The 24,333-nt window shown below is 43.5% G+C and overlaps 2 protein-coding genes, 1 non-coding gene and 2 pseudogenes across 3 annotated transcripts in view; 3 read left to right on the top strand and 2 right to left on the bottom strand.

Annotated features, from left to right (window-relative positions):
• The first annotated feature begins 2,243 nt into the window (after positions 1–2,243).
• On the top strand, positions 2,244–3,626 carry LOC118623401 (annotated as a pseudogene).
• Positions 3,627–11,926: 8,300 nt separating this feature from the next.
• On the top strand, positions 11,927–12,112 carry LOC118638714 (small EDRK-rich factor 1-like). The gene has a single exon (XM_036274845.1). The coding sequence runs from the start codon at positions 11,927–11,929 to the stop codon at positions 12,110–12,112; it is 186 nt and encodes a 61-aa protein (XP_036130738.1).
• Positions 12,113–14,646: 2,534 nt separating this feature from the next.
• LOC118623393 lies at positions 14,647–16,590 on the bottom strand (annotated as a pseudogene).
• Positions 16,591–20,585: 3,995 nt separating this feature from the next.
• The window catches only part of GCH1 (GTP cyclohydrolase 1), a 49,184-nt gene continuing 45,436 nt past the window's right edge, over positions 20,586–24,333 (top strand). Inside the window, exon 1 of the mRNA XM_036261322.1 lies at positions 20,586–21,063. Coding sequence (XP_036117215.1) covers positions 20,724–21,063 — 340 coding nt within the window. The 5' untranslated portion in view covers positions 20,586–20,723. The remainder of the gene's footprint in view (positions 21,064–24,333) is intronic.
• Positions 23,757–23,860, bottom strand: LOC118621257. Its single transcript, XR_004957660.1, has one exon. It is a non-coding gene; the product is annotated as a U6 spliceosomal RNA (small nuclear RNA).

Below are 24,333 nucleotides of genomic sequence, written 5' to 3'. Positions count from 1 at the left end.
CGACAGAAATATCACGCAGGCCACAAATGCAAGCCACCTATTTAATTTAAAAAATGTCTAGTAGTCACATAAAAAAGAAATAGGTGATGGAGGGAAGGTGCTCGCCTGTCAGTGTAGCCTGGGGAACCATGGATTGGCTAGGGGGCGGACCCTATCAGAAGCATGCAAACTATTGGAAAATTAAAACCCCAGAAAAAGAAGTCCCTCCTTTCTTGTTCTCTTGCTCTGCTCTCTCTCTCTCGCTCCATGACCTGCACCTGCCCGTGGGCTCGCCTGTTTTCCTCCACAGCCATCTGACCTCAAACAGCGGCATGACCCACGGCTGTGCGAACCCCTCATGCAGGATGCTGGACTGGATTGGACTTTATTTATTTATTTATTTATATTTTTTTATTTTATCCTCACCCGAGGACATTTTTCCATTTTTTGTTCAGGTAGAGTGGGAGGGAGAGAGAGAGAGAGAGAGAGAAACATCGACGTGAAAGGGACACATCGAGTGGCTGCCACCCACACAACCAACCAGGGCTGGGGACACACTGCAACCAAGGTACGTGTCCTTAGCGGGAACCGAACCCGGGTCTCTCTAGACCGCAGGCCGACGCTCCAACCGCTGAGCCAAACCAGCCAGGGCTGGATTGGACTTTAATATGAAACAGAAATTCTAGGCAGTGGCCTTAATTCTAGCCCTGCCGAGGACAAGATTGGACCTCTTCCATGGCAGGACGGGCGGAGATGGGACCTTGGAAGGGAGCCCCCTTAATTTTGCATCATCAATAAAGCTTTCCATGAAACCCCATCCTTCCTTGGGGACTCAGGAACTTCTTTTCCTTGCAGCACCCCAAGGACTCCGCTTCCACCGATAATAATTCCATTTACAGGCACCAAATTGTGTATCGGTTAGGAATTGTGTTTGGCTGCTAATCACAGGGACTCAAACATTAGTGGCTCAATTAGTTGCATTTTTCTCAAGTAATGGGAATCCTAGCAGGTGGTCCACGGATGTAATGGAGGCTTTGCTGTGTCACCAGGGATTCAGGATCTTCCTGTCTCTCTGTTCATTCATCCTGAGCAGATGTTTGTGGTATCCTGGGCACAAGATGGCTAAGCCACGTCCAGCATGGCCTCCCACTCCTGGCACCTGTACGCTGAGCACCTATCTGCACCCTTTGAAAGTCTTTCCCGGAAGTGCCACCCGGCAACTGATAGCTCCTTGGACAGAACGCTGTCACATGACCATTGTAGCTGCAGAGAGCTCGGAAAATGTGTTTTTGGCCAAGTCCTGGCACACTGCCTCTGAAGTAAGTTGGAGATCTTTCAGTAAAAGCAAGAAAGGGAGAAAGAATACTGGGTAGGCATCCAGCAGTGACTGCCAGAAACACACGGTCCATCAGCACAGGGGTTCATCTTGCTAGGCGGCACCTCTCTGACGAGAGGTCGTGGCTGGCCTCTAGGAGGTGATCCTGCAAAGGACCAACCATGATCTTGAAACATGAGATCACTATAGATTCACATGTATCTTTTCAAGATATCTTTTCTGGAATAAAGATACTTTCCATTTATATAGGATTCTTTCTCTGGTTATGTAACAAGTTGGTGGAATTTTAAAATGTATTAAAATTGTTTCAGATCCGTCACTGTCATGAATGATGTTAGGAAATATTTGCCAGAAGCCAAACATTTGAACAGCTTTAACGGTGGCATCAGAAAAACTACAATTACATTCAGGAAAGAAATGCTTGACATGCGACATTAAAATGCAGTTCCCCAGGCAACTGAGAGGGAGATACATTCGATAACAACAGAGCTTCCGTGAATCGCTAAGATCTTACAGAATTTGCAACACCTTTTATTTATTTCTCATTGACAGTTAAATTATCACTTGAAAGCCTCTGCTGACTAGAAAACAAATCCTCCACAGTACTCTGGATAAACTAGGCTTCCTCCAGAAATAGCGACTAAATGGTGGAGGAGCTCAGGGCGCAGGCAGGAGCCGTAGGATGTGCGGATGGGATGCAGCTTTGTCAACAGACGTGGCTGTGTTGGAGATGACGCTCTTTGCGGATACCTGTTGCTCAGTGTCCATTGAGAGTGCTGCCCCAGTGTTCTCATCATACGTGATGAGAACATCATAATTGCTGTATGAGTTTGACAATGTTTCTTGAATTGGGCCATTTCACAATGCCTGGTTGAGAACTCAAAGAGCTAGCATTTAGGGTCTCGGCAGAGGTCACTACCATAGCCGCATGGAGGCCACAGAGGAAGCGAGGCTGGTAGGGGTCTGTGAAAGATTTCCTGCAGGCCTGGCACGTGTGGTTCTTCAGTGCCATTCTTCGCTGGAGACCAGCAGGATGACAATTGCTTTTTTTTTTGCACTCTCCTGGCTAGGTATGTTGGATTCCTTAGATGGGTTGAACAAAGATGACATAATACAGTGGATTTACACACTGCAGGTCCTTCCCACAGAAAAGAGAGAAAATCTAAATCGTTGTGGTTTCCAAGGCTCTTTATACCTGGGTTTTCCATTCAATCCACTAAAGAATCTTGGAACAGCTCATCCTTATGACAGTAGCCACATAGCAATGAACTACATTGCATTTCATGCTTAGTTGTTCTTGAAGATGACCTAAGCCAAGTAAATAAAGAAGCTTGCTTATCAGGCTTGAGAGCCCTTCAGTTGGAAGATGGGAGTTTTTTTTTTTATCCTCACCCGAGGACATTTTTCCATTTTTTGTTCAGATAGAGTGGGAGGGAGGGAGAGGAAGAGAGAGAGAGAGAGAGAAACATCGACGTGAAAGGGACACATTGAGAGGCTGCCTCTTGCACGACCAACTAGGGCCGGGACAAACTGCAACCAAGGTACGTGCCCTTAGCGGGAACCGAACCCAGGTCTCTCTGGACCACAGGCCGATGCTCAGCGCTGAGCAAAACCGCCAGGGTGTGACATGAAATTTGTATACTGTGCTTCCTTTAATTGCTGTATGCTCAACAGCTGGTCTGGCACGAATATGAAAAAAGCCATCAACTATCTTAGGAGAAGTATGTCTTTGACCATGGGTTGGCATAGGCACAGGGAGCTGAACTTGAATCTAATGGAGAATCACCTTTTTGTAACATTGCATCGCTGTGTCTCATGGGTAAACTAGCAGAAGGTTTTTGTTTCTTTCAGAAAAGGAATTGACCAGGATAAAGAGGTGGTGTATAATGAGGCAACAAAATGTTTATCATGAAAGACCAAGTAAGCCTGTAGATACCTGTTGTTCTAGTGTGGGAACAACTCCAAAGCTTCTGAAAATTTTCCAATACACCAACTTTGAGAAAAATAGAAATTACATCTTATCAACTCAAGATTGGTCTGTGGAGGGATTTGCCAAGTGGCCAGTCATCCAGATGCTTTGCATGCCTACTTCAGGATTTGTGGCCTGTCACTAATGGAGGAAAGTGGAATTTGTCAAGTTCTTCCTGCCCTGAATTTAAGTACATGAACTTCTGAACACCTTCGGGATCTCCATCTGACCTGGAAAACCAAGGACTCGAAACAATGCTCAGAGAATGTACAGATCTCCACACAACTGACTTTAGATTGGGACGGTGGGGGGATTTGTAGCATAACTGTAGCTCAAGGTTAAAAGCCATGTATAACCAAGTGTGTGCTCTTTTTTAAGAGGTAGTCTTACAATCAAATCTTGTGCTGGTTGTTATTTACAATAGCTAAGATCTGGAAACAGTTCAAGTGCCCATCAGTAATGAGTGGATAAAAATGCTGTGGTAGCCCTGGCCGGTTTGGCTCAGCGGTTAGAGCGTCGGCCTGCGGTACAGAGAGACCCGGGTTCGGTTCCCGCTAAGGGCACGTACCTCGGTTGCAGTTTGTCCCCGGCCCTGGTTGGTCGTGCGGGTGGCAGCCACTCGATGTGTCCCTTTCACATCGATGTTTCTCTCTCTCTCTCTTCCTCTCTCTCCCTCCCGCTCTGTCTGAACAAAAAAAAAAAAAAAATGCTGTGGTACATATACACAATGGAATACTATGCAGCTGTAAGAAAGAAGGAGATGGTACCCTTTGTGACAGCATGGATGGACCTGGAGATTATTATGCTAAGTGAAATAAGCCAGTTAGAGAAAGATAAATATTACATGATCTCACTCATATGTGGACTCTAAAGAACAAAATAAACTGGACGAACAAAATGGGTCCAGAGGCAGGGATACATGGAACAGAATGACCGATCTCAGTGGGAAGGGGTATGAGGGGACGGGAAAAGACTAGCCAAAGAACATATATGCATATATGCATAACCCATGGACACAGACAATAGTGTGGGGAAGGCCTGAGGTGACGCAGGGGCTGGGTGGAGGGGGGCAAAGGTTGGGGGGAAGTGGGCAACATCTGTAATACTGCCAACAACAATAAAATCTTATGCTGGTGTCACTTTGGGATATGGTCTTGATGCAGTATTTGTAGTGGATTTCAAGACAATCTTTTTTTTTTTTCAATCGTCACCTGTGGACATTTTTCCATTTATCTTCAGATAGAGTGGGAGGGAGGGAGAGAGAAAAACATCAATGCAAGAGGGACACATCGACCGGTTGCTTTCTGCACAACCCCAACTGGGGCCGGGATGAACTGCAACAGAGGTATGTGCCCTTGACTGGGATTGAACCCGGGACTCTTTGGGCCGATGCACTAACCTTGAGCCAAACCTGCCAGGGCTCAAGAAAATCTTTGAAGTTGGAATCACCGTGGACTCTGTTGTGGTTCTTAAAAGTTTATACTGTATTTCTAAGAAGTTCTTTGGGGAAAGTTAACAGTATGTATGTATGTAGGTTTTCTTTTTTGAAAACTCTTTAGTACAAATTGTATCATATTATAAAATGGACACAAATCTTCAAAATAAGTTTACAGTTCATATAGCATTGATAATCTTTGGGTGAACACTTATTGATCATTTAAAAAACTTGACAGCTGATGGTAGAAAACTGCTTTAATGAATTAAGTATCTGAGATTATTGTTTGAAAACAAATGATCCCATGATTTTTAAAAAGAAAAAAAAAGTGTGGGCATTTAATAGGAAATGTTCTTCAGAAAAACACATCATCTGAGGTATAATTCTGTACTTCCACAATCAGGGGTTGCGCAAAACACATTAAAGAAATACCAAAACCCACAGTATTTACAATGTGGTTTTACCTCACTTAGCACAATTGATTACAGATGCCTCTCCACTTAGGATGGGGTTATGTCTCAGAGAGCCACCGTGAGTTGAAAATATTGTAGGTTAAAAATGCATTTGATGGCCCTAGTCGGTTTGGCTCAGCGGTTAGAGTGTCGGTCCGTGGAGAGTCTCTGGTTCGGTTTCTGCTAAGGGCACGTACCTTGGTTGCAGTTTGTCCCTGGCCCTGGGTAAGGTCGTGTGGGTGGCAGCCACTCGATGTTTCTCTCTCTCTCTCTTCCTCCCTCTCTCCTTCCCACTCTATCTGAAGATAAGTGCAAAAATGTCCTCGGGTGAGGATACAAAATAAAATTTTAAAAAATGCATTTGATGGGGACTTGACTTGGGGTGGCAAACACACAATACAGTGTACAGATGATGTATTAAAGAATTGTGCACCTGAAACCTGTATAATTTTGTTAACCAGTGTCACCCCAATCAATTCAATAGAAAGGAAAAAAAATTGCATTTAATACACCTAACTTACCAAACATTATTGCTTAGCCTAGCCTACTTTAAATGTGCTCAATATCCAAGTGTTGCTTGGAGCACAGCGGAGCACTGGTTGTTTACCCTTGTGGTCATGTGACAGTCTGGGAGCCGTGGCTTTTGCTGCTGCTGCCCAGCATCGCCAGGGAGTATCGGACCACAGATCCCTACATCAAAACCCAGAACCTGTACACTTTCTGCGGAACATGTATCACTTTTGCACCATCATTAAGTTAAAAATTGTAAGTCAAACCGTCATAAGTCGGGATTGTTTGTACTGAAACACTTGAAACAAATCATATCATTATTGACTTTCATTATAACTTCAGAAATATTTTATTTCAACTTCAGATTCATTTTCAGTTAATGATAAGAAATAACAGCTTAAGTTTCTCTGGTATGTTTAAGGCCCCTGAAGTAAATCAGTGCTTAAATGCTAATTTTCCCAAGGGATCTTTCTATAATTAAAATAAATTTTTTTGTATTATAAACACTTTTGCTATTATTATTTTATTTTTTATTTTATTTTTTATCCTCACCCGAGGACAGTTTCCCATTTTTTTTTTTTTTTTGTTCAGGTAGAGTGGGAGGGAGAGAGAGGAACAGAGAGAGAGAAACATCGATGTGAAAGGGACACATCGAGTGGCTGCCACCCCCATGACCAACCAGGGCTGGGGACAAACTGCAACCGAGGTACGTGCCCTTAGCGGGAGCCGAACCCGGGTCTCTCAGGACCACAGGTCGATGCTCTAACCGCTGAGCCAAACCGGCCAGGGCCACTTTTGCTATTATTAACAGTTAACATTTATTGCTCAATTTGTATGTGTCTAGTTGTGAAACTCTCTACATAGATGATCTCCAGCCCTCAGTACAAGCTTAGGAGGAAGATCCTATTATTATAACGCTCATTTTACAGGTGAGGAAACAGCGTAAAGAAGTTAGGACACTTGCTCAGGGTCACCAAGCTGATGATGGAGCAGAACCTGTACCCGAGTGTGACACCACAGGTTGTTTCTAAACCACCACATGGCATGTCCCTTATTTTGTTCTAATTTGTAAACTTACATAGTTTTGCTTTTTCAGAGGCAATGAAGTCTCTAAGATTTTTTCAAAATCAATGGGGGAAAAAGAAAAGCACACACACCTTACAGGTAGCAACATCAGAGAACTTGTCGAATGAAAGAAAGTAAGCTCTTTGAGGGCAGGGAGCTTTTGTTCCCTCCGATCACTGTTGCATTCCCTGTGCCTGGCATGGAGCCTGCCTCGAGGCAGGTTTCACTAAATATGTGTTGAGTGAATGAAGAAATGACATCTGCTTTTGATGTCATTGTCATGCAGGAGGATGAAGCCCATCCTCCTGCATGACAATGGAACCCCTCTCTGAAGTTTGTTAACTCTGTCACAGCAGGTTATACACTTAATTTTTGTTAGTCTCTAAAACCCAAAATATTTTGCACACTGTGGGTTATGGACTGAAAGGGTCCCCTAAACACACAGCTGACTCAGGACTTGACTGAAATCCTTGAGAGAATCAGCTCAAAACGAAAGCATTTGAACAATTGCGTGAAGCTAAAGTCCTCCTCCTTGGCTTGGATTCTCAACCTCCAGGTTCACATCTGATTTATTTTATTTTATTTTTTAACAGTGCAGATTTCCTTTATTTGAAAGAATTTGCACTGATAATGCAAATCATTTCATTTGATTCTCACATCAATCACACGAAGTAGACACAATTATGGTCCTCATTTTACAGCAAAAAATGAATGTGAAAGTTCAGTGATAGGCCCCAAATCACAGACTTTGTATCAGATGGAACCAGGTTTGAACCAAGATAGTAGGTCTGCAGAGTCCATGTGTTAACCCACAAAGCTCTGCTGACCCTTGCCAGGCACTGTGCCCTCCATCCCATAATGGCAGGCCCATTACGCAATGCACTTGCAGGTTACAGGTTCACATCTGATTTTAGATTCAGTATCGAAAAGGGGAAATTGTCTCCAGGAGGTCTTTCATCTGTGCCCACTGACAGGGACAAGGTTAGCTGAAACATGGCTGGCAGAGGCTTGCCGCTCTCTCTCTCTCTCTCTCTCTCTATATATATATATATAATTTATTTATTTTTTATTAATTAATTTATTTTTGTTACAGATGTTTCTCCACCCCCCCTCCCCGATTCCCCCCTCTTCCTCCCTCCTCGCCCTGTTCCCAGCTTTGTTGTCCAAGTCCATTGTTTATGCACACATGCATATAAGTTCTGTGGTTTATCTTTCCCCCACCACCCCCTCCTCTGGGGATTGTCAGTCCCCCACTTCCACATCTTTGGAACTACCTTATCCCTCAGACTGTTATGTTCATTATATTCCACAAATAAGTGAGATCATATGATACCTGTCTTTCTCTGTTTGGCTTTTTTGCTTAGGATAATACTTTCCAGGTCTGTTCATGTCATCTCAAAAGATAAGAGATCTTTCTTTCTTACAGCTGCATAGTACTCCATTGTGTATATGTACCACAGCTTTTTTATCCATTTGTCTACTGATGGACATTTGGGCTGTTTCCAGATCTTAGCTATTGTAAATAGTGCTGCTACAAAGATGGGGGTACATATATTCTTTCTGATTGGTGTTTCAGGCTTCTTAGGGTATATTCCTAGAAGTGGAATCACTGGGTCAAATGAAAGTTTAATTTTTAATTTTTTGAGGTAACACCATAGTGTTTTCCATAGTGGCTGCACCAGTCTGCATTCCCACCAGCAGTGTACTAGAGTCTCCTTTTCTCCACACCCTCGCCAACACTTGTTTGATGATTTGTTGATGGCGGCCATTCCGACAGGTGTGAGGTGTTACCTCATTGTTGTTTTAGAGGCTTGCTGCTCTTTACAGTGGGTGTTCGGGTGGCCCTGAGCCAGGGCAGCAATGGAAGGAAGGGATCCCTGGACCACAGCCCCACTTCCAAACCCCATCACCTTAGGGGGGGTGATAGCATTTTCTGCCTGACTTTTAAAAAATATTTTATATCTAACCTGGAAACAGGAACCTGGATTTTGCCCTCTGTAATCATATTTCCTGTGCTATTATTAACATGTAGCACATCCAGAGAACAAACATGGCTAACACAGCCTTCCCAATGTGGCATGTACCTGACGGTAGACTCTGGCCACCAGCGTTCAATCTTCAGCTGGGGTTCCATGAGGCTTATTCTGCACTGGGAGCTTTAATGGGATTTATAACTGAGCCAACCTTGTAGACTGAGAACCATGTACAGTTTATTGGACTGGTAACTATGAATACTATGCAGTGGCTTTCTATATGAAATTCCTTTTCTTCACTAAAGGTCGGTTGAAATTCTTTGCCAAATGGCATCATAACCAGAATGCTATGTTTTTTTAACTTCACCCAAGGACTTTTCTTTTTGCATTTATCTTGAGAAAGAGTGGGAGGGAGAGAGGGAGGAAAAGAGAGAGCGAGAAACATCAATGTGAGAGAGACACATCGAGTGGCTGCCACCCACATGACCCCAACCGGGGCTGGGGACAAACTGCAACTGAGGTACGTGCCCTTAGTGAGAACCGAACCCGGGCCTCTCTGGTCTGCGGGCTGACGTTCTAACCACTGAGCCAAACTGGCCAGGGGCAGAAATGCTGTTGTTGTTATTATTATTATTATTATTATTATTTTCCTACAAATAAGATTTATTCAAGGGTCTTAGAGTTTGCAAACTGAAATACAACTAGGCTAAAACCTAAAAGTGTTCCAAAGAAGAAAGAAACGTTAGAAGTTCTTACTGCAAAATGCATATTTTTAGAATCATATCAGTCCTACATTCTTAGCCCTGGGGTTGGTCCAGGATGCGACCAATCAGATGTCAGGCAGTCAGGCTGATGGATGCCAGGTGCTCTGGAAGATGAGCACCAGGAGGTCTTGTCATGCCCTGTGGTCTGGATAATGGATGTCAGGTGGATGAAAATGTGAGTCCTTCAGGAAGTAATCAGGTGTCCTGCACACCGAGTCCTTCAGGGGATAATTGGAGGGTTATCTGGAGGTCCAGATGCATATCCAGGCATTGACGCAGGACAGGAAAGTTCAAAGAGGTTTATGTCTCCAGGCAAGTTTCAGCAAGAAAGGAGTCTTTCCTCGTGCCTCAACTTTCATGGTGTTAATAATTTTGGTAGCTTGGTTAAAGCGACTCCATTGGATATATTCTCTATGTTCACCTTTCCTCAAGACTGTCTGATGCCTTTCGGTCACTCTGTCGGCACCGGTGGTGGCACCGGTGGTGGCCGTTGGGAATTCGACTGTGGGTTCTTTTCTTGTGCATGCATTCGGGCTGTGCCTTTTCTGTGCGTTCTTCTGTAGAGGACAGTCCGCCTCATCTGCCAAGGGTTGATCTTGGAAAGGAATGCCTGCTTGCACTTTGCATTAAGAAACTGGGAAACCTTTTGGTCCATCCTGGTGTAGGGCCTCCCTGGTTCAGGGTAGATCTTGTCAATCTAAGAAGCCGTATTGGATAAATTCCATACTCTCACTGAGCCTCGAGAACTCCAATCTGGTTGTTACGAGGATGAGATACAAGCTGCCTAGTTTCCAATCCTGGCTCCACCACTTGCTGGTTATGAGATCTTACGTGAGTTACTTCACCTCTTTACACTCCAGTTTCTTCATCTGGGTTGCAGGTTCGATACCCAGCAGGTTCCATCCTCAGAAATGCTATTTTTAATAGAAACACATTCATTTTATTTAAATTTAATAGAATTAAAAAAAAGATCTGAAGCAAATCTAAAGGATCAATTTGGAAAAATCTGTATTAGTCAGGGTTCCCCAGAGAAACAGAACCAATAGATATACAGTTGTCCCTCGGTGTACTCAGGTGACAGGTTCCAGGATGCTCAAGTCCCCTGTATAAAAGGGCACAGTATTTGCATGTAACTTACACACATCCTCTTATATCATTTAAATCACCTCTAGATTACTTATAACACCTAAAATAATGTAAATGCTATATAATTAGTTGTTATACCGTATTGCTTAGGGAATAACGAATGACAAGATAAGAAGGTCAGTACATGTTCAGTACAGATGCAACCATGTTGGCCTAACTACACTGGGCACTTCGGCAACATGATCTTCTTTGTTTCTGAGTATTTTCAATCTGCAGTTGGTTGAGTCCTCAGATAAGGAACCTGTGGACACAGAGGGCTGACTTTATATCGATATATAAGGGGAGATTTATTATAGAAATCAGCTCACATGGTTATAGAGGCTGAGGAGTCCCACCATCTGGTACCTGCAAACTGGAGGACCGGAAAAGAAATGGTGTAGTTCACTCTGAGTCCAAAGGCCTGAGAAGGGAGTGGGGAGTGGGGTGGGGTTGAGGGTGTAAGTCCTGATTTGAGTCAGAAAGCCTGAGAATCAGGAGTTGGATAACCAACGTCAGAGGGCAGGAGAAGGTGGATGAACAGAAAGGGAAAGTGTCTTTCCTCCACCTCTTTGTTCTATTCAGGCCCTCAGTGGCTTGGATGATGCCCACCTACATGGGGGAGGGCAATGATCTTTACTCAGTTCACCAATTCAAATGCCAATCTCTTCCAGAAACATTTTCAGAGACACACCCCAAAATCATGTTTTACCAGCCATCTGGGCATTCCTCTGCCCAGTCAAGTTGACACATAAAATTAAGCATCACAATAAGAATTTGCATTTTTCACCCTGGCCAGTTTGGCTCAGAGGTTAGAGCGTCGGCCTGAAGGCCAAAGGGTCATGGGTTCCATTCCCAGTCAAGGACACATACCTGGGTTGCAGGCCAATCCTCAGCCCCTGTCAAGGTCGTGTGGGAGGCAACCAGTCGATGTGTCTCTCTCATATGGATGTTTCTCCTCCCTCCCCCACTCTATCTAAAAATCAATGGAAAAATATCCTCGAGTGAAGATTAAGAACAACAAGAAAGAATTTGCTTTTTTCCACCACCAGTAACACACACACACACACACACACACACACACACACAACAATCCCTCTAAAGTTAACAAAAAAGCAGCCCTGGCCGGCGGTTAGGTCAGTTGGTTAGAGCATCACCCTGATACACCAAAGTTGTGGGTTTGACCCCTGGTCAGGGCACATACAAGGAGCAACCAATGAGTGCATCAGTAAGAGAAACAACAAATCAACATCTGCTGAGCATTCAAGGAAGCCTTTGTTTTTCCGAGTCACTCTCTTCCAGGCTCAGTCTGGTAGTCGGCATGGCCTATGGAAATCAACCAGAACTTGCCGGCCCTAGAAACATGAAGAAATTCCAGGAAATTAGCAAGGGAAAAAGAAAAGAGGATAGCTTGACTGCCTCTCAGAGAAAACAGAGGGACTCTGAGATCATGCAACAAACACAGAAAGCAGCTAGTGAGAAGTCTATGCAGGCAAGAGAAAAATGACGACTGACAACTGGGAAAACCTGGGTGCTACTGCTGACTAGGTGTCTGTCATAAACTCTGTGATCAAGATTCTGTAGAGGGAACAGTCATTACATATGTTACAACAAATCCTTATAAAAGCTATTTTAAATGTTACCTTTAAAAAATAATTGACCTCTCTCTCTCTCTAAAAGTAATAAAATAAATAAAGTTTAAAAAGCAATTACAAAAACCATGAAAAGGTTTGAGTTGTTTGATTTTTTTACTACTATGTTTCAGTTTAAATATTATTGACGCCTTTTTAGGAAAGATAAAGACTATACCCATCTCCCTCTCCCCAGTTCTTTGTTTCACTTAATTGTATTATTATTCTTTTTTAAATTTATTTTTATTGTTGAAGGTATTACAGATATCCTACATAATTATATTATTATTCTTATATTGTCCAGGTTAATAATGTTCATGATCTGCTCTGTGACAATAATTCTGAAAGTTATTTAGTATTGGCTTTGTACTTAGTATTTTTATATTTAAATATTTGAAATTAGTTTTATATTTAAGTATTTACCATAACTTCTTCATTCTTAAATCTCTATTTTTATTATCTCTTAATTAGCAGGCTTTCATGTCAAGTGGTTTTTTCAATAAGGACTTATAGGAATTGGGTTTTCTAAGTTTATTCATGTTTGAGATGGTGTGTCCTTATACTTGAAAGCTTTCTTTAGTGGGTATTACTTAGTTTCCTTAAAGCAATAATGTTGTCCACCGCGCCCCGCCCCACTCCCTTTTGGCAATAGATGTTGCTGTGGAAAAACTGGAGGCTATGCCCTCACTGCCACCCCTTTAGGCAATTTGTTGCTTGCGTGCTTGCAAAACTATCCTTGAAGCCGCCTTTATCCTTGGAGTTCATCCAGCTTGGTGTTATGCATTCTGTCTCAAATTTTTCTACAACATATGGTTCTAGAAAATTATATATATATTTTGCAAACTGTATTTTTACTTTTTAAGATATTCGTTTTTATTAAGATATAATTCATATACCACAAAATTCATTCCTTTAAAGTATGCAGTTTAGTGGTTGATATGTTTTTTAATGACATTTATTGGGGTGGCATTGGTTAAAGTGGCTTTTAGTATACCCACAAAGTTGTTCAAGCATCACCACTAACTAATTCCAGACATTTTAATCACCCCAAAAAGAAACCCATTCCTGTTAGTGGTCACTCCATATTCCCCATTCTCCCCAGGCCCTGGCAACCACAAATCTACTTTCTGTCTCTATGCATTTGCTTCTTCTGGCATTTCATAGATAGAATCACGCAATACACACACGCGCATGCACGCACACTTTTGCATTTGACCTTTTTCACTTAGTATGATGTTTTCAAGGTTCATCCATGTTATAGGATATATTAGTGCTTCATTTTTATAGCTGAATAATATCCCAGTATATGTATGTATCACACCTTGTTTATCCACACATCAGTTTTTGGACATTTGGGTTGTTTCCACTTTTTGGTTATTATAAATAATGGAGCTATGAACATTCATGTACAAGTTTTTGGGTGGACATAAGGTTTCATTACTCTTGGGTGTATACCTGCTTTGGAGTTGCTGGGTCATATGGGAACTCTATAGATACCCTTTTAAGGAACTGCCAGACTGTTTCTAAAGCAGCTGTATCATTTTATACTCCTGCCAGTGTGTTAGTGTTCTGATTTCTTCACATTTTCAGAAACACTTATCATCTATCTTTTTAAATATAGCCATCCTAGTGCATATAAGGTAGCATTCACTCACACCCTGATTTACATTTCCCTGATGGCTAATGATGTTGAGCATCTTTGCATGTGATTATTGGCCATGTGTATATTTCCTTTTTTTTTTTTTTTTTTTATCTTCACCCAAGGACATTTTTGCATTCATCTTCAGATAGAGTGAGAGGGAGAGAGGAAGAGAGAGAGAAAAACATCAATGTGAGAGAGACACATTGACTGGCTGCCACCCACATGACCCCCAACAGGGCCTGGGGACAAACTGCAACCCAGGTATGTGCCCTTGGGAACCGAACCCGGGTCTCTCTGGACCGCGGGCTGATGCCCTAACCGCTGAGCCAAACCGGCCAGGGCTAGCTAACTATTTATTTATTTATTTATTTATTTATTTATTTATTTATTTTTATCCTCACCCAAGGACATTTTTCCATTTTTTGTTCAGATAGTGTGGGAGGGAGGGAGAAAAGGAGAGAGGGAGAGAGAGAGAGCGAGAAAGAGAGAAACATGGACATATCGAGTGCCTATCACCCACACAACCCAACCAGGGCCGGGGACACAAACTGCAACCAAGGTACATGGCCTTAGCGGGAACCAAACCCGGGTCTCTCTGGACCGCAGGCCAACACTCTAACCGCTGAGCCAAACCGGCCAGGGCTGGCCAAAGCTATTTAGAGAAATGTCTATTCAAATCCTTTGTCCATTTTATAATTAGATTATTAGTCAATTTCTTATTTATTTATTTTATATATTTCTCTATTTAAAGTAATAAACTGATGTGCTTTAAAAAAAAAACACAGCACTCATAGAATAATGAATGCTTGGTTGATTTAATGACAATGTCTTTATATATGAAATTAAACTGGTCTCTGAAAAAATCCTCTGAGAGTCAGTATATCCTCTGCAAGTAGCTAAATTCATTTTCAGATCAGGACTTTTCAATGCTTCAGTTTCATCCCATATTGCAACTTCAATTTTTCAAATATCATATTCCCTCATCGCATCAAACTCATGGCTGACTCCACTTCTGAGCTTCTTTCATTTGTTCTTCAGTTAAATAAAGATCAAATCTGATTCCTTTAATATTAAACTTCGGATGCTCCCAGTGTTTGGACCAGGGCTTAGGCTTCATTTTGACTTTAGGCTGATTAACAGAACTTCTTGGCTAGATTCTTGTACTATCGGCTTCATATTAATGTAAAAAATTCTGTATTCAGGAAGAGCATCTCATAAGAATAGCAAGCTGTCATCCAGTCATTTCTTTAATTTGACCATCTGGATCTCCTGGATTCTAGAATTATAACGTTCTAAGCAAATCTCAGCACTCTGTCCTTCAATAGTATTCCCAAGGATAAAAGTAGCTCCCAGTCCTGCTTCTGATCTCTGGATGCAAATCCCCAGGAACTGGCGGTTTTTCCCCATTGGCACCTGGGTCAGCCGTAGTAACGTGAAGAATACTTCCAACATAAACTCTAGAATGTGGAGTACTTTTCTTACTTCTTAACATTTCTTCCTATTTGAAATTTCAGAGGATTTGTTCTTCCTCCTGGAGGAATGAATTTAGGACTCAGGAATCTGGTTTCCGGGCATGGGGTGGGGGTCGCTTGTCCGCGATGACTGGTTGCGGAGGCGGCTGGAATGCGCAGGGCTGGGAAGGTCCAGTGCTCTGCTGCTGGCCTTGTCCGCGTGGGGCCGCCTGGCCCTGAGGCCCCTGTGTGCCCCCGCTCCCAAGCCTTGCTCCACTTACTGTCAGTCTATTTATTATTTAGATGTAAGGGTTCTTTTTATATTCTAGATACTAATCCATATCAGATACAGGATTTGCAAATATTTTCTCCCATTCTGTGGGTTGTCTTTTCTCTTTTTTTGATAGCATCCTTTGAAGCATAAAAGTTTTTAATTTTGGTGAAGTCTAATTTCTCTTTTTCTTTTTTTTTTTAATTATTTTTTTCACATCTCAATATTATTGATGAAATGCCTTTTTTTTTTATCCTTACCCGAGGACATTTTTTTCATTTTTTGTTTGGACAGAGCAGGAGGGAGAGAGAAGAAGAGAGAGAAACATCAAGTGAAAGGGACACATCGAGTGGCTGCCACCCACACAACCCAAGCAGGGCCGAGGACAAACTGCAACCGAGGTACGTGCCCTTAGCGGGAACCGAACCCGGGTCTCTCTGGACCGCAGGCCGACGCGCTAACTGCTGAGCCAAACTGGTCAGGGCTCTTTTTTTCTTTTGTTGCTTCCATTTTTGGTGTTATTCTAAGAAATCTATTTGCCTAATCCAAAGTCATGAAGACTTATGCCTATGTTTTCTTCTGAAGCTTTTAATTTTTGCTCTTACATTTAGGTCTTGGATCTATTTGAGTTCATTTTTGTATGTGGTGTGAGATAGAGATCCAGCTTCTTTCTTTTGCATGTAGGGATCCAGTCCTAGTCCCATTTGTTGAAAAGAGTTTTCTTTATCCCATTGAATTGTCTTGGCACCTTGTTGTAAAGCAATTGAACATAAATATAGAGGCTCATTTCTGGTAGAGAAATATGCTTACATTTTATCTTGAATACATCCTCTCACTTGTTGAGTTCTCTGCCTCAGGAACCCTAATTATTCTTATGCTAGATCATCTTCCTCTTCTCTAACAGCTCTCACCTTCCTTTTATTGTACATTCATTCTTGTGCTTTACTTCATGTCCGTAATTGGATTTTCAACAGTGTCTATTTTATACATGGTTCTAATTAATTTGATACTAATAAGGACCCTCAATTTATTTCCTTAGATCGCCAACTCCTCTTGAAGTTCTATTATTTTAGTATCTTGCTTTTTGCCTTATTGAATTCATGTTTTTATTAAGTTGCTCTGTAGCAGAAAGCATTTGTGAGGAATTTTCTTTGGTTCCATGAACTCTGGTTTCTTCTCAGTTGCATTCTTTGTCTTTACATTTTCTACATGATGTATTATTTCCCCCTTAGTTTAGCTTAGTTTGGACGTTGTATGTTTGCACAGTTGCTAGATTGTTTCTCTGCCTTCTGTCCACGCCTGATATTACTGAGGGTGACTTCTTTGTGTTTCCCATTGTAGCGGACACCCGTTTGTTTTCCTGACTCTGCTACAGTTTGCGGCTTGAGGAGTTTCTATTGCTTTTTCTGTGAGAAATTGTGATGGCTGGGATAGCATTCAGCTGTGGAAAAGTATACTCTCCATTAGCACCTGTCAGCATCCTCTCATTCTTCTGAGGTAATACATGACATCCTCCACCAGTGATGTGTGACTGTTTGGGGCACATCTATTCTTCCCTTGTGTCTTTGGGTAGTTTTCTCAACTCAGCATGGAGCCCTTGAGCCTTCCCTTCCATCTCCGAGAGTCAGCTCAGTGTTCACATTCTCTCATCTTCTCTCTAAAAATTCTTCCATTTCTCCTCAGCCAGAAGAGAAGAAAGTTAAGGGCCTTCATTCAGTTTGCTACATTTGGGGGACTTAGTAAGACATCCAAGGATTCTATAGACTCCACAGTCCTGCTTCTGGAAGTTAGGAGTGGGATAAGAATACTTTTCTTGTGTGTCTTTGCAGCTTGGTCCAGAATCTCCTCCGAAGTTTGAATTTCAAATATAGAACCTCCATCAAGTGCACTTAAAGAAATTTACCTTTTTTCCAATTACCATTGCAAATGCCTAATGTTAGTTTACCTGTTACCCTTGACAAGTGACTCCATATCTCTGTAGCCCTGCAGTGTTCAATCTTTGTGCTGTGTATTTCACTCACCTGTTTCTGTGTTCTGTTACTACCCTAGAAATGGAAGAATTTTTAAAAATTCTTGACTTTTTGGTAGAAAGCAACTCTCAGGTTGGGTCAAAGGTGAAAACAGGCCACACACTGTTAGAAACATAGATGCTGTCACAATTCTTGGCAGTGAATGCTCACAGCTTTAGTGTTGAACCATTTTATGCTAATAAAGTCTGTGGAACACATACCTTTTATTTTAGTGTATTCCTCTTTTTTCTCTTATTTCTACTCATAGCCACCAACTCCCTACATTTCACTGCCAAACTGTTTATTAATGTTGGCAATTTTAAAGCTTCCTTGTACTACCTTTGGGCATTTAGCTAGAAGGCATTGCCTCCATTTAGAAGTAAATGTCCTAGAACAAATCCAGAGACTTCATATAGATAATTGGCAACAAATGTGCTGATTCCTCAGTGGAAGTGTTTGTAAGAAATGTTAATTTTTAGGGCAAATTCCATTAGAAGTCATTTTTTGGAAATATGATATTAGCTAATGTTTACAAATGTTTTTAAAAGAAGGCAAAAGACACACACACCCACACCCACACACACCCCAACCCTTAACCTGTTAACCGAGCGGGACGTATAAATACGTCAAACGTTGCATACAGTGAAAAGGGAATTCCCCAGTTAACAGGTTAATGAAAGTGCCTCCATCAAATCCCTCCATTTTTATTTTTATTTTTATTTTTTTTAATCCTCACCCGAGGATATTTTTTCCATTTTTTTGTACAGATAGAGTGGGAGGGAGGGAGAGGAAGGGAGAGAGAGAGAGAAACATCGACGTGAAGGGACACATAGAGTGGCTGCCACCCGCACGACCAACCAAGGCCGGGGACAAACTGCAACCAAAGTACGTGCCCTTAGCGGGAACCGAACCCGGGTCTCTCCGGACCGCAGGCTGACGCTCTAACCGCTGAGCCAAACTGGCCAGGGCAAATCCCTCCATTTTTAAAGTACCTCACTTGGTATCTTTGTTTTCATTTGTTAAATATAAGGCCATCCTTTAATGTTGTCTCTAACTAAGCTTGAAACAGTGGACCGTGGGCAGTACAGTTAAAGGAAAAATATGTTCTAAGACCTTGTCAATGGGGGAAAAAACTTACAATAAATATTAGGGGAGGGCCCAACCTGTGTGGCTCAGCATTGACCCATGCACCAAGAGGTCGCCAATTTGATTCTTGGTCAGGGCACATGCTCAGGTTGTGGGCCAAATCACCAGTGGGGGGCATGCAGGAGATGGCCAATCAATGTTCTCTCTCATCGATGTTTCAATTTCTCACTCCCTCTCCCTTCCTCTCTCTCTAAAATCAATTAAAAATATATATATATATATATGTTAGGGGAGTGACGAAGAGACTCCATCTATGTAATTTGGTATTTAATGTATATAGAAATTCAATAGCTATCTTTAAAAAGCCCACTCACATGAATATTTTTTCTATTTTAGATTAAAGATGCCTAGGGGGCCAATTTTCTATTTCTTTTCTAAATGTTTAGAACAGAGCTATGCCTGGAACAGACATTCAATAAATACTAATTATAATGACTGAGCAACTTTATTAGTATAGAATAATTCCAGGGACTTCCCTCCTGGTTTGTCTGATTTTTTTTTTCAGGGCTTATTTTATTTATTGTTTAAAGTCTTACAGATGTCTCCCCCTTTTCCCCCATTCACTCCCTCCTCCCCCTTCCACCCCCTCCTGCTTTCCCCAAACTAATGTCTGTGTCCATTGGTTGTGCATATATGCAGATAAGTTCTTTGGTTTATCTCTCCGCCCCCATCCCTCTGAGGTTTGTCAGTCTGTTTCCTACTTTCATGTGATCCTAAGCCTTTTTTTTTTTTCCCTAACATGTTTTTATTGATTAAAAAAAAAAAAATCCTCACCTGAGGGTATTTTCCTATTTATCTCCAGATAGAGTGGGAGGGAGAGAGAAGGAGAGAAAGGGAGAGAGAAACATGGATGTGAGAGGGTCACATTCACTGGCTGCCTCCGTACGACCCTGACCAGGGCCAGGGACAACTGCAACTGAGGTACCTGCCCTTGACTGGAATCGAAACCGCGACTCATTGGTCCACGGGCTGAGCCAAACCGGTCAGGGAGATAATTTGATACGTATTTTAAACTCACCTTTGGCATCATGAAATAATCCCTCCAGTGAGGAAAAAAGTCACTGTTAAAAATCTTAAAACAGTCAAAGCAGATGTCACTGGTTAAGAGTCCAGTTGACCAATAATAACGTTTCACAATTTGTATCAGCATCAGGGGAAAGGAGCTTGGCTTCACCTGCCAGCAAATCAATTTCTCCAGGGTCAAAGATCTCCAGGGTCAAAGCCCATCTTCCTAGATACAGACTCACGTAAGGGCCACTTGGTGTAACACTCCCTCTGAAATTGGGCAGCGGGTGCGCTGCACATATTTTTAACTACCGAACGCAAGAGTTTCAAGTCATACTATTCTCTTGCCGTAAAAGCATTCGAGGTGATTTCCTTATCCACAGGTTAACCAAGTCTCTTCCCCCCAGGCCACCTGTTTGCTCATCTTTCACAGGGCGAGGGGACTGGAGCACTTCTGATGCAGCATCTTCCTTACCCTAAAAAGAGAGGGTTGACGGGGCCTTTAGAGCGTGCCTCCCCCGCCGAGCTTCCAGCTCCAGACACCTGTCTCCTTTCAGATTCCGTTCGTCCCGCAGCAACTCGCGCAGACCCAGCCCAACCCGCGCGGGCGCCGCAGGAGCTCGGGCCGGGTGCGCAGCGCGCAGACCCGCGGCCTCCCGCTGCCCCCCTCGGAGCCCTCCGCGCGCGGCTCTCACCGCCGCGACCCCTCCCGGGCGGCGGGCCGGGGGCGGGGCGAAGCTGTGACGCGACGTGGCACCCACCAATGGGAACGCCCCGGGGTGCCGGCCGAGCCGCTGGCCCATAAAAATGAGCCCGGGGCTGACTCTGTCACATTGCCACCGGCCGGTCGCCTACCCTCCTCCTCTTTCTCTGGCCACAGCCCGTTGCCCGCGGCCTCGGGCGAAGTTTAGTTGCAGCCCCGGAAGCGTCCCCAAGTCCCTCCCGAGCGGCAGCGGCGGGACCATGGAGAAGGGCCCGGTGCGAGCGCCGGCGAAGCCGCGGGACCCCAGGTGCAGCAACGGGTGCCTGGAGGGGGAGCCGCCGCGGCCCGGGCCGAGCCGGCCCGCCGAGAAGTCGCCGCGGCTGGAGACCAGGAGAGCCCAGCGGGGGGACGGCTGGAAGGTCGACGGGCCCCGCAGCGAGGAGGACAACGAGCTGAACCTCCCCGACCTGGCAGCCGCCTACTCGTCCATCCTGCGCTCGCTGGGTGAAGACCCCCAGCGGCAGGGGCTGCTCAAGACGCCCTGGAGGGCGGCCACGGCCATGCAGTTCTTCACCAAGGGCTACCAGGAGACCATCACAGGTCAGTGCGCCCTCCGGGCGCGTGGGCGCGTGGGCGCGGGCGCTCGGACCTGCGGGTGCCGGCGAGGAGGTTGTGGGAAGCGCGCGCGGGCCCGGGGAAGTCTCGAGTTGCCTCACTCTTGGCAGAGGGGAGCCCAGTGCTGTCATCTTCCGAACCCCGCCCACGGCCCTGGCCGGGCTCCCGCCAAGGCGAGGGCCCTGCGTAGGACACCTTTCGGGAGCTCTGGGGGGCAGCGGCCTCTCCACCTGCGGACCCGCTGGACCGCCCTCAAGGGGTCCCCTGCTCCCAGGACACAGCCCTCAGGTTGGCGAGACCGCGGTCATTGAGTTACTCAGGGCGGGATGCTTGAGGCACGTGCTGGATCCCCGATAAGGATCACCTGGGCGATGGTGACAGTGATGGTTTCCTAGGTCGGCCCTGCTCCTGAGGTCTCATTTTTGGTAGGTCTGGGGTGAAGCCTGCCTTCGTTTGCTTGGAGTGCCAGGGGTGATCATCCTTCACCGCAAACTCGGAGGACCTGCGCTCTCCCGGATTTGCCAGGCACCCGAGTCTTTGGAAAGTTGTAATTCTCTTTGGTCCACATCAAATTCATTCTAGCTCAGGACTCTTGCAGAATTTGGTACAGTTCTGGGCACAGACTTCCTGGAGTTTGAGATGTGAGGTTTCTGAAGCTAGTTTGCTGCTTAAAACCTTCTCCCTCTATTCTCCCCCAAAGCAATAAACTGATGGGATGTCCGCTGAACTCTGGGACATGGAGTTGAGTCCCTCTATCACCTGCCCCCCCCCCTTCCCCTCATACACTCCAAATAAGGCAGGTTGACCCCTGGGCTATCACTCAGGGCGGGCTTTCACCCAGGACAAGGGAAAGCAGGGTCGGGGTGGAGAGGGAATGGTAAATGACTGCGGACTTTGCTGCTTATTAGCTGGGTGAGTGGTGTTGGTCTTCGAGAGAGAGAGAGAGAGAGAGAGAGAGAGAGAGAGAGAGAACGAGAACATAAAAAGCTTCTAACTTATACAGCTGGGACCAAAGGATATTCTGTAGTTCACATCTTTGGTGCTTCATGGTGACATTTATTTCTTTGGCCTAAGAAGCCTTCTGCCTTAACAGTTGCTCAAAGAATAACAGTGCTCCTTTGCAAGGTAACCTCCCTGCCACTGTTATTTCCCTGATGGAGTATAGGGCAACTCCCTGAATAGATCCTGGGAAGAACAAAGTTATTTTTGCCTAGTGTTCCACACCCCAAAGGAAGGGTGGCAAGTCAGGGTGTGAGAGGGGTGGGGCCCAAAAAGGAAATGATACTACATCCTAAAGCCAAGAAATGTGTCCAAGTTCACTTTTTCACCCCTTGAAGGTAAAAGTTTAGAGCTTCAAAAGCAGAATTTCAAAATACAAAGACTGAAGAATAAACATTCTTTATTTGATGAATATGCTATCATTTGGTGAAATTTCACAACATAATGAAGAGCCGACTTCATAGAAGAGGCTGGCTCATTCTGCCTCTTGTGGACACTAAAAGCCATATCCTCACTGCACTGGTCAGGCTTTGGGACTCTTGGCCCTAACAGAATTCACAGGAGAGAAGGATTTCTGACCCCAAGACAGGTTACAGAATTTGCCTAAAGAGGCTTATAAGGTTCTCCTAAGAAATGGTTAGCAAAAGTTTGTCTCATGAGCCATGAGACTAATGACTCCAAAGAACACTTCATTCTACCTTAGAAAACTGCTCTAGTCAAGTGTTACTTTATTATTTAAAACATCTGTGGACCCAGAGACAGAAGCAGATTAGGGATTGCCAGGGCCTGGGGAGGAGGGTGGAACGGGTATGACTTTTCGTTTGGGGTGTTACATGTTCTGGGATTAGACAGTGATGATGGTTCACAACATACAGAGGTGGTGATGGGTGCAATACCGCTGATCTGTACCTTTAAATGGTTAAAATGAGTTGTTTTATTTATAGTCTACCATAATAAAAAAGTCCACGGACCATTTAAGAATTATTAATGGCCATTAACTGAATATTTTTTATGCTCTAAGTGCTTTATAATGGGTAGTCTTGGTTAATCCTCAATTTTGAGGTAACACTGTTCTTTTATACCCATGACAGGGAAACTGAGGCAGAGAGGTTGACAGCTTCATGATAACGCTGGTGATTGAATCCAGGCAGCCTAAAGGCAGAACTCTTAGCCACTTTTTTATGTTGCTACTTAGAGAGATGTATCAGTGTATTTTATCTACCAAGTATTTCAAACTGTGAGTTGTGACCTAATAGCTGAGTCACCAGCATTAAAAAAAGGGGTGGATTAAAATGGAGAAGATTAGTCCATCACATGCAGTAAGGATAGATGTTTTGAGGAACTTCTGTGTGGGTTTTATAGGTATGACTTTTCTGCTGAGTACTGGCCCCAAATGTAAAATGTATTTCTTACTGTGGGTTGTGATTAAAAGATTGAAAGCCTCTACCTACAGGATCACACTTGAGGATTTAAAAAAAAAAATTTTATTTATTTATTTTTTAAATTATTTGTTTATTTATTTATTTATTTATTTATTTATTTATTTATTTTTGTTACAGATGTTTCTCATTTTTCCCCCATTGACACCCTTCTCCCCTTCCCTGTACCCTACCCCCAGATTTGTTGTCTATGTTCATTGGTCATGCATACATACATGTAAATTCTGTGGTTTATCTCTTAAAAATATGGAACGCTTCACGAATTTGCATGTCATCCTTGCGCAGGGGCCATGCTAATCTCTGTATTGTTCCAATTTTAGTATATGTGCTGCCAAAGTGAGCACCACACTTGAGGATTTAATATAGATTTCTTAGAGGTATGTGGTTAAAGAGAAGACAGAGGAAAGGATGCTGAGGATGATGCTGAACTTCAAGAAATAAAGCTGAAATGGTGGAGTTTGAGGCCTCGCACCAACCTGGGTGGGAGAGAGAAGGAAGGATACCTTAAATCTGTAGAAAATATAGCAGAGCATAATGGAGAAAACAATCCTGCACAATCCTAATTTTTATTTCTTTAGAGGAGAGCATATACCAATGACTACATAGATTGTTTTGGATAGAAACTAACTTCTTTGAAACTATCCTTTTTCTATGATTGCAAACAAGATACTTTATATCTTTGTATATTAATTCTTGATTAATAGTGTTGACTTCAGTGTCGTAAAATATAAAATAAGTTGGTACTTCACATTTACCAGATTATTACTATTTTTTTCAGTTCCTACTGAGTGGATTAATACTAAGTTCCGGGGAATTT

This window comes from Molossus molossus, unplaced genomic scaffold (assembly GCF_014108415.1).
Source record: "Molossus molossus isolate mMolMol1 unplaced genomic scaffold, mMolMol1.p scaffold_m16_p_1, whole genome shotgun sequence".
NCBI lineage: Eukaryota > Metazoa > Chordata > Mammalia > Chiroptera > Molossidae > Molossus > Molossus molossus.
This window is presented reverse-complemented; position numbering and strand designations above follow the sequence as displayed.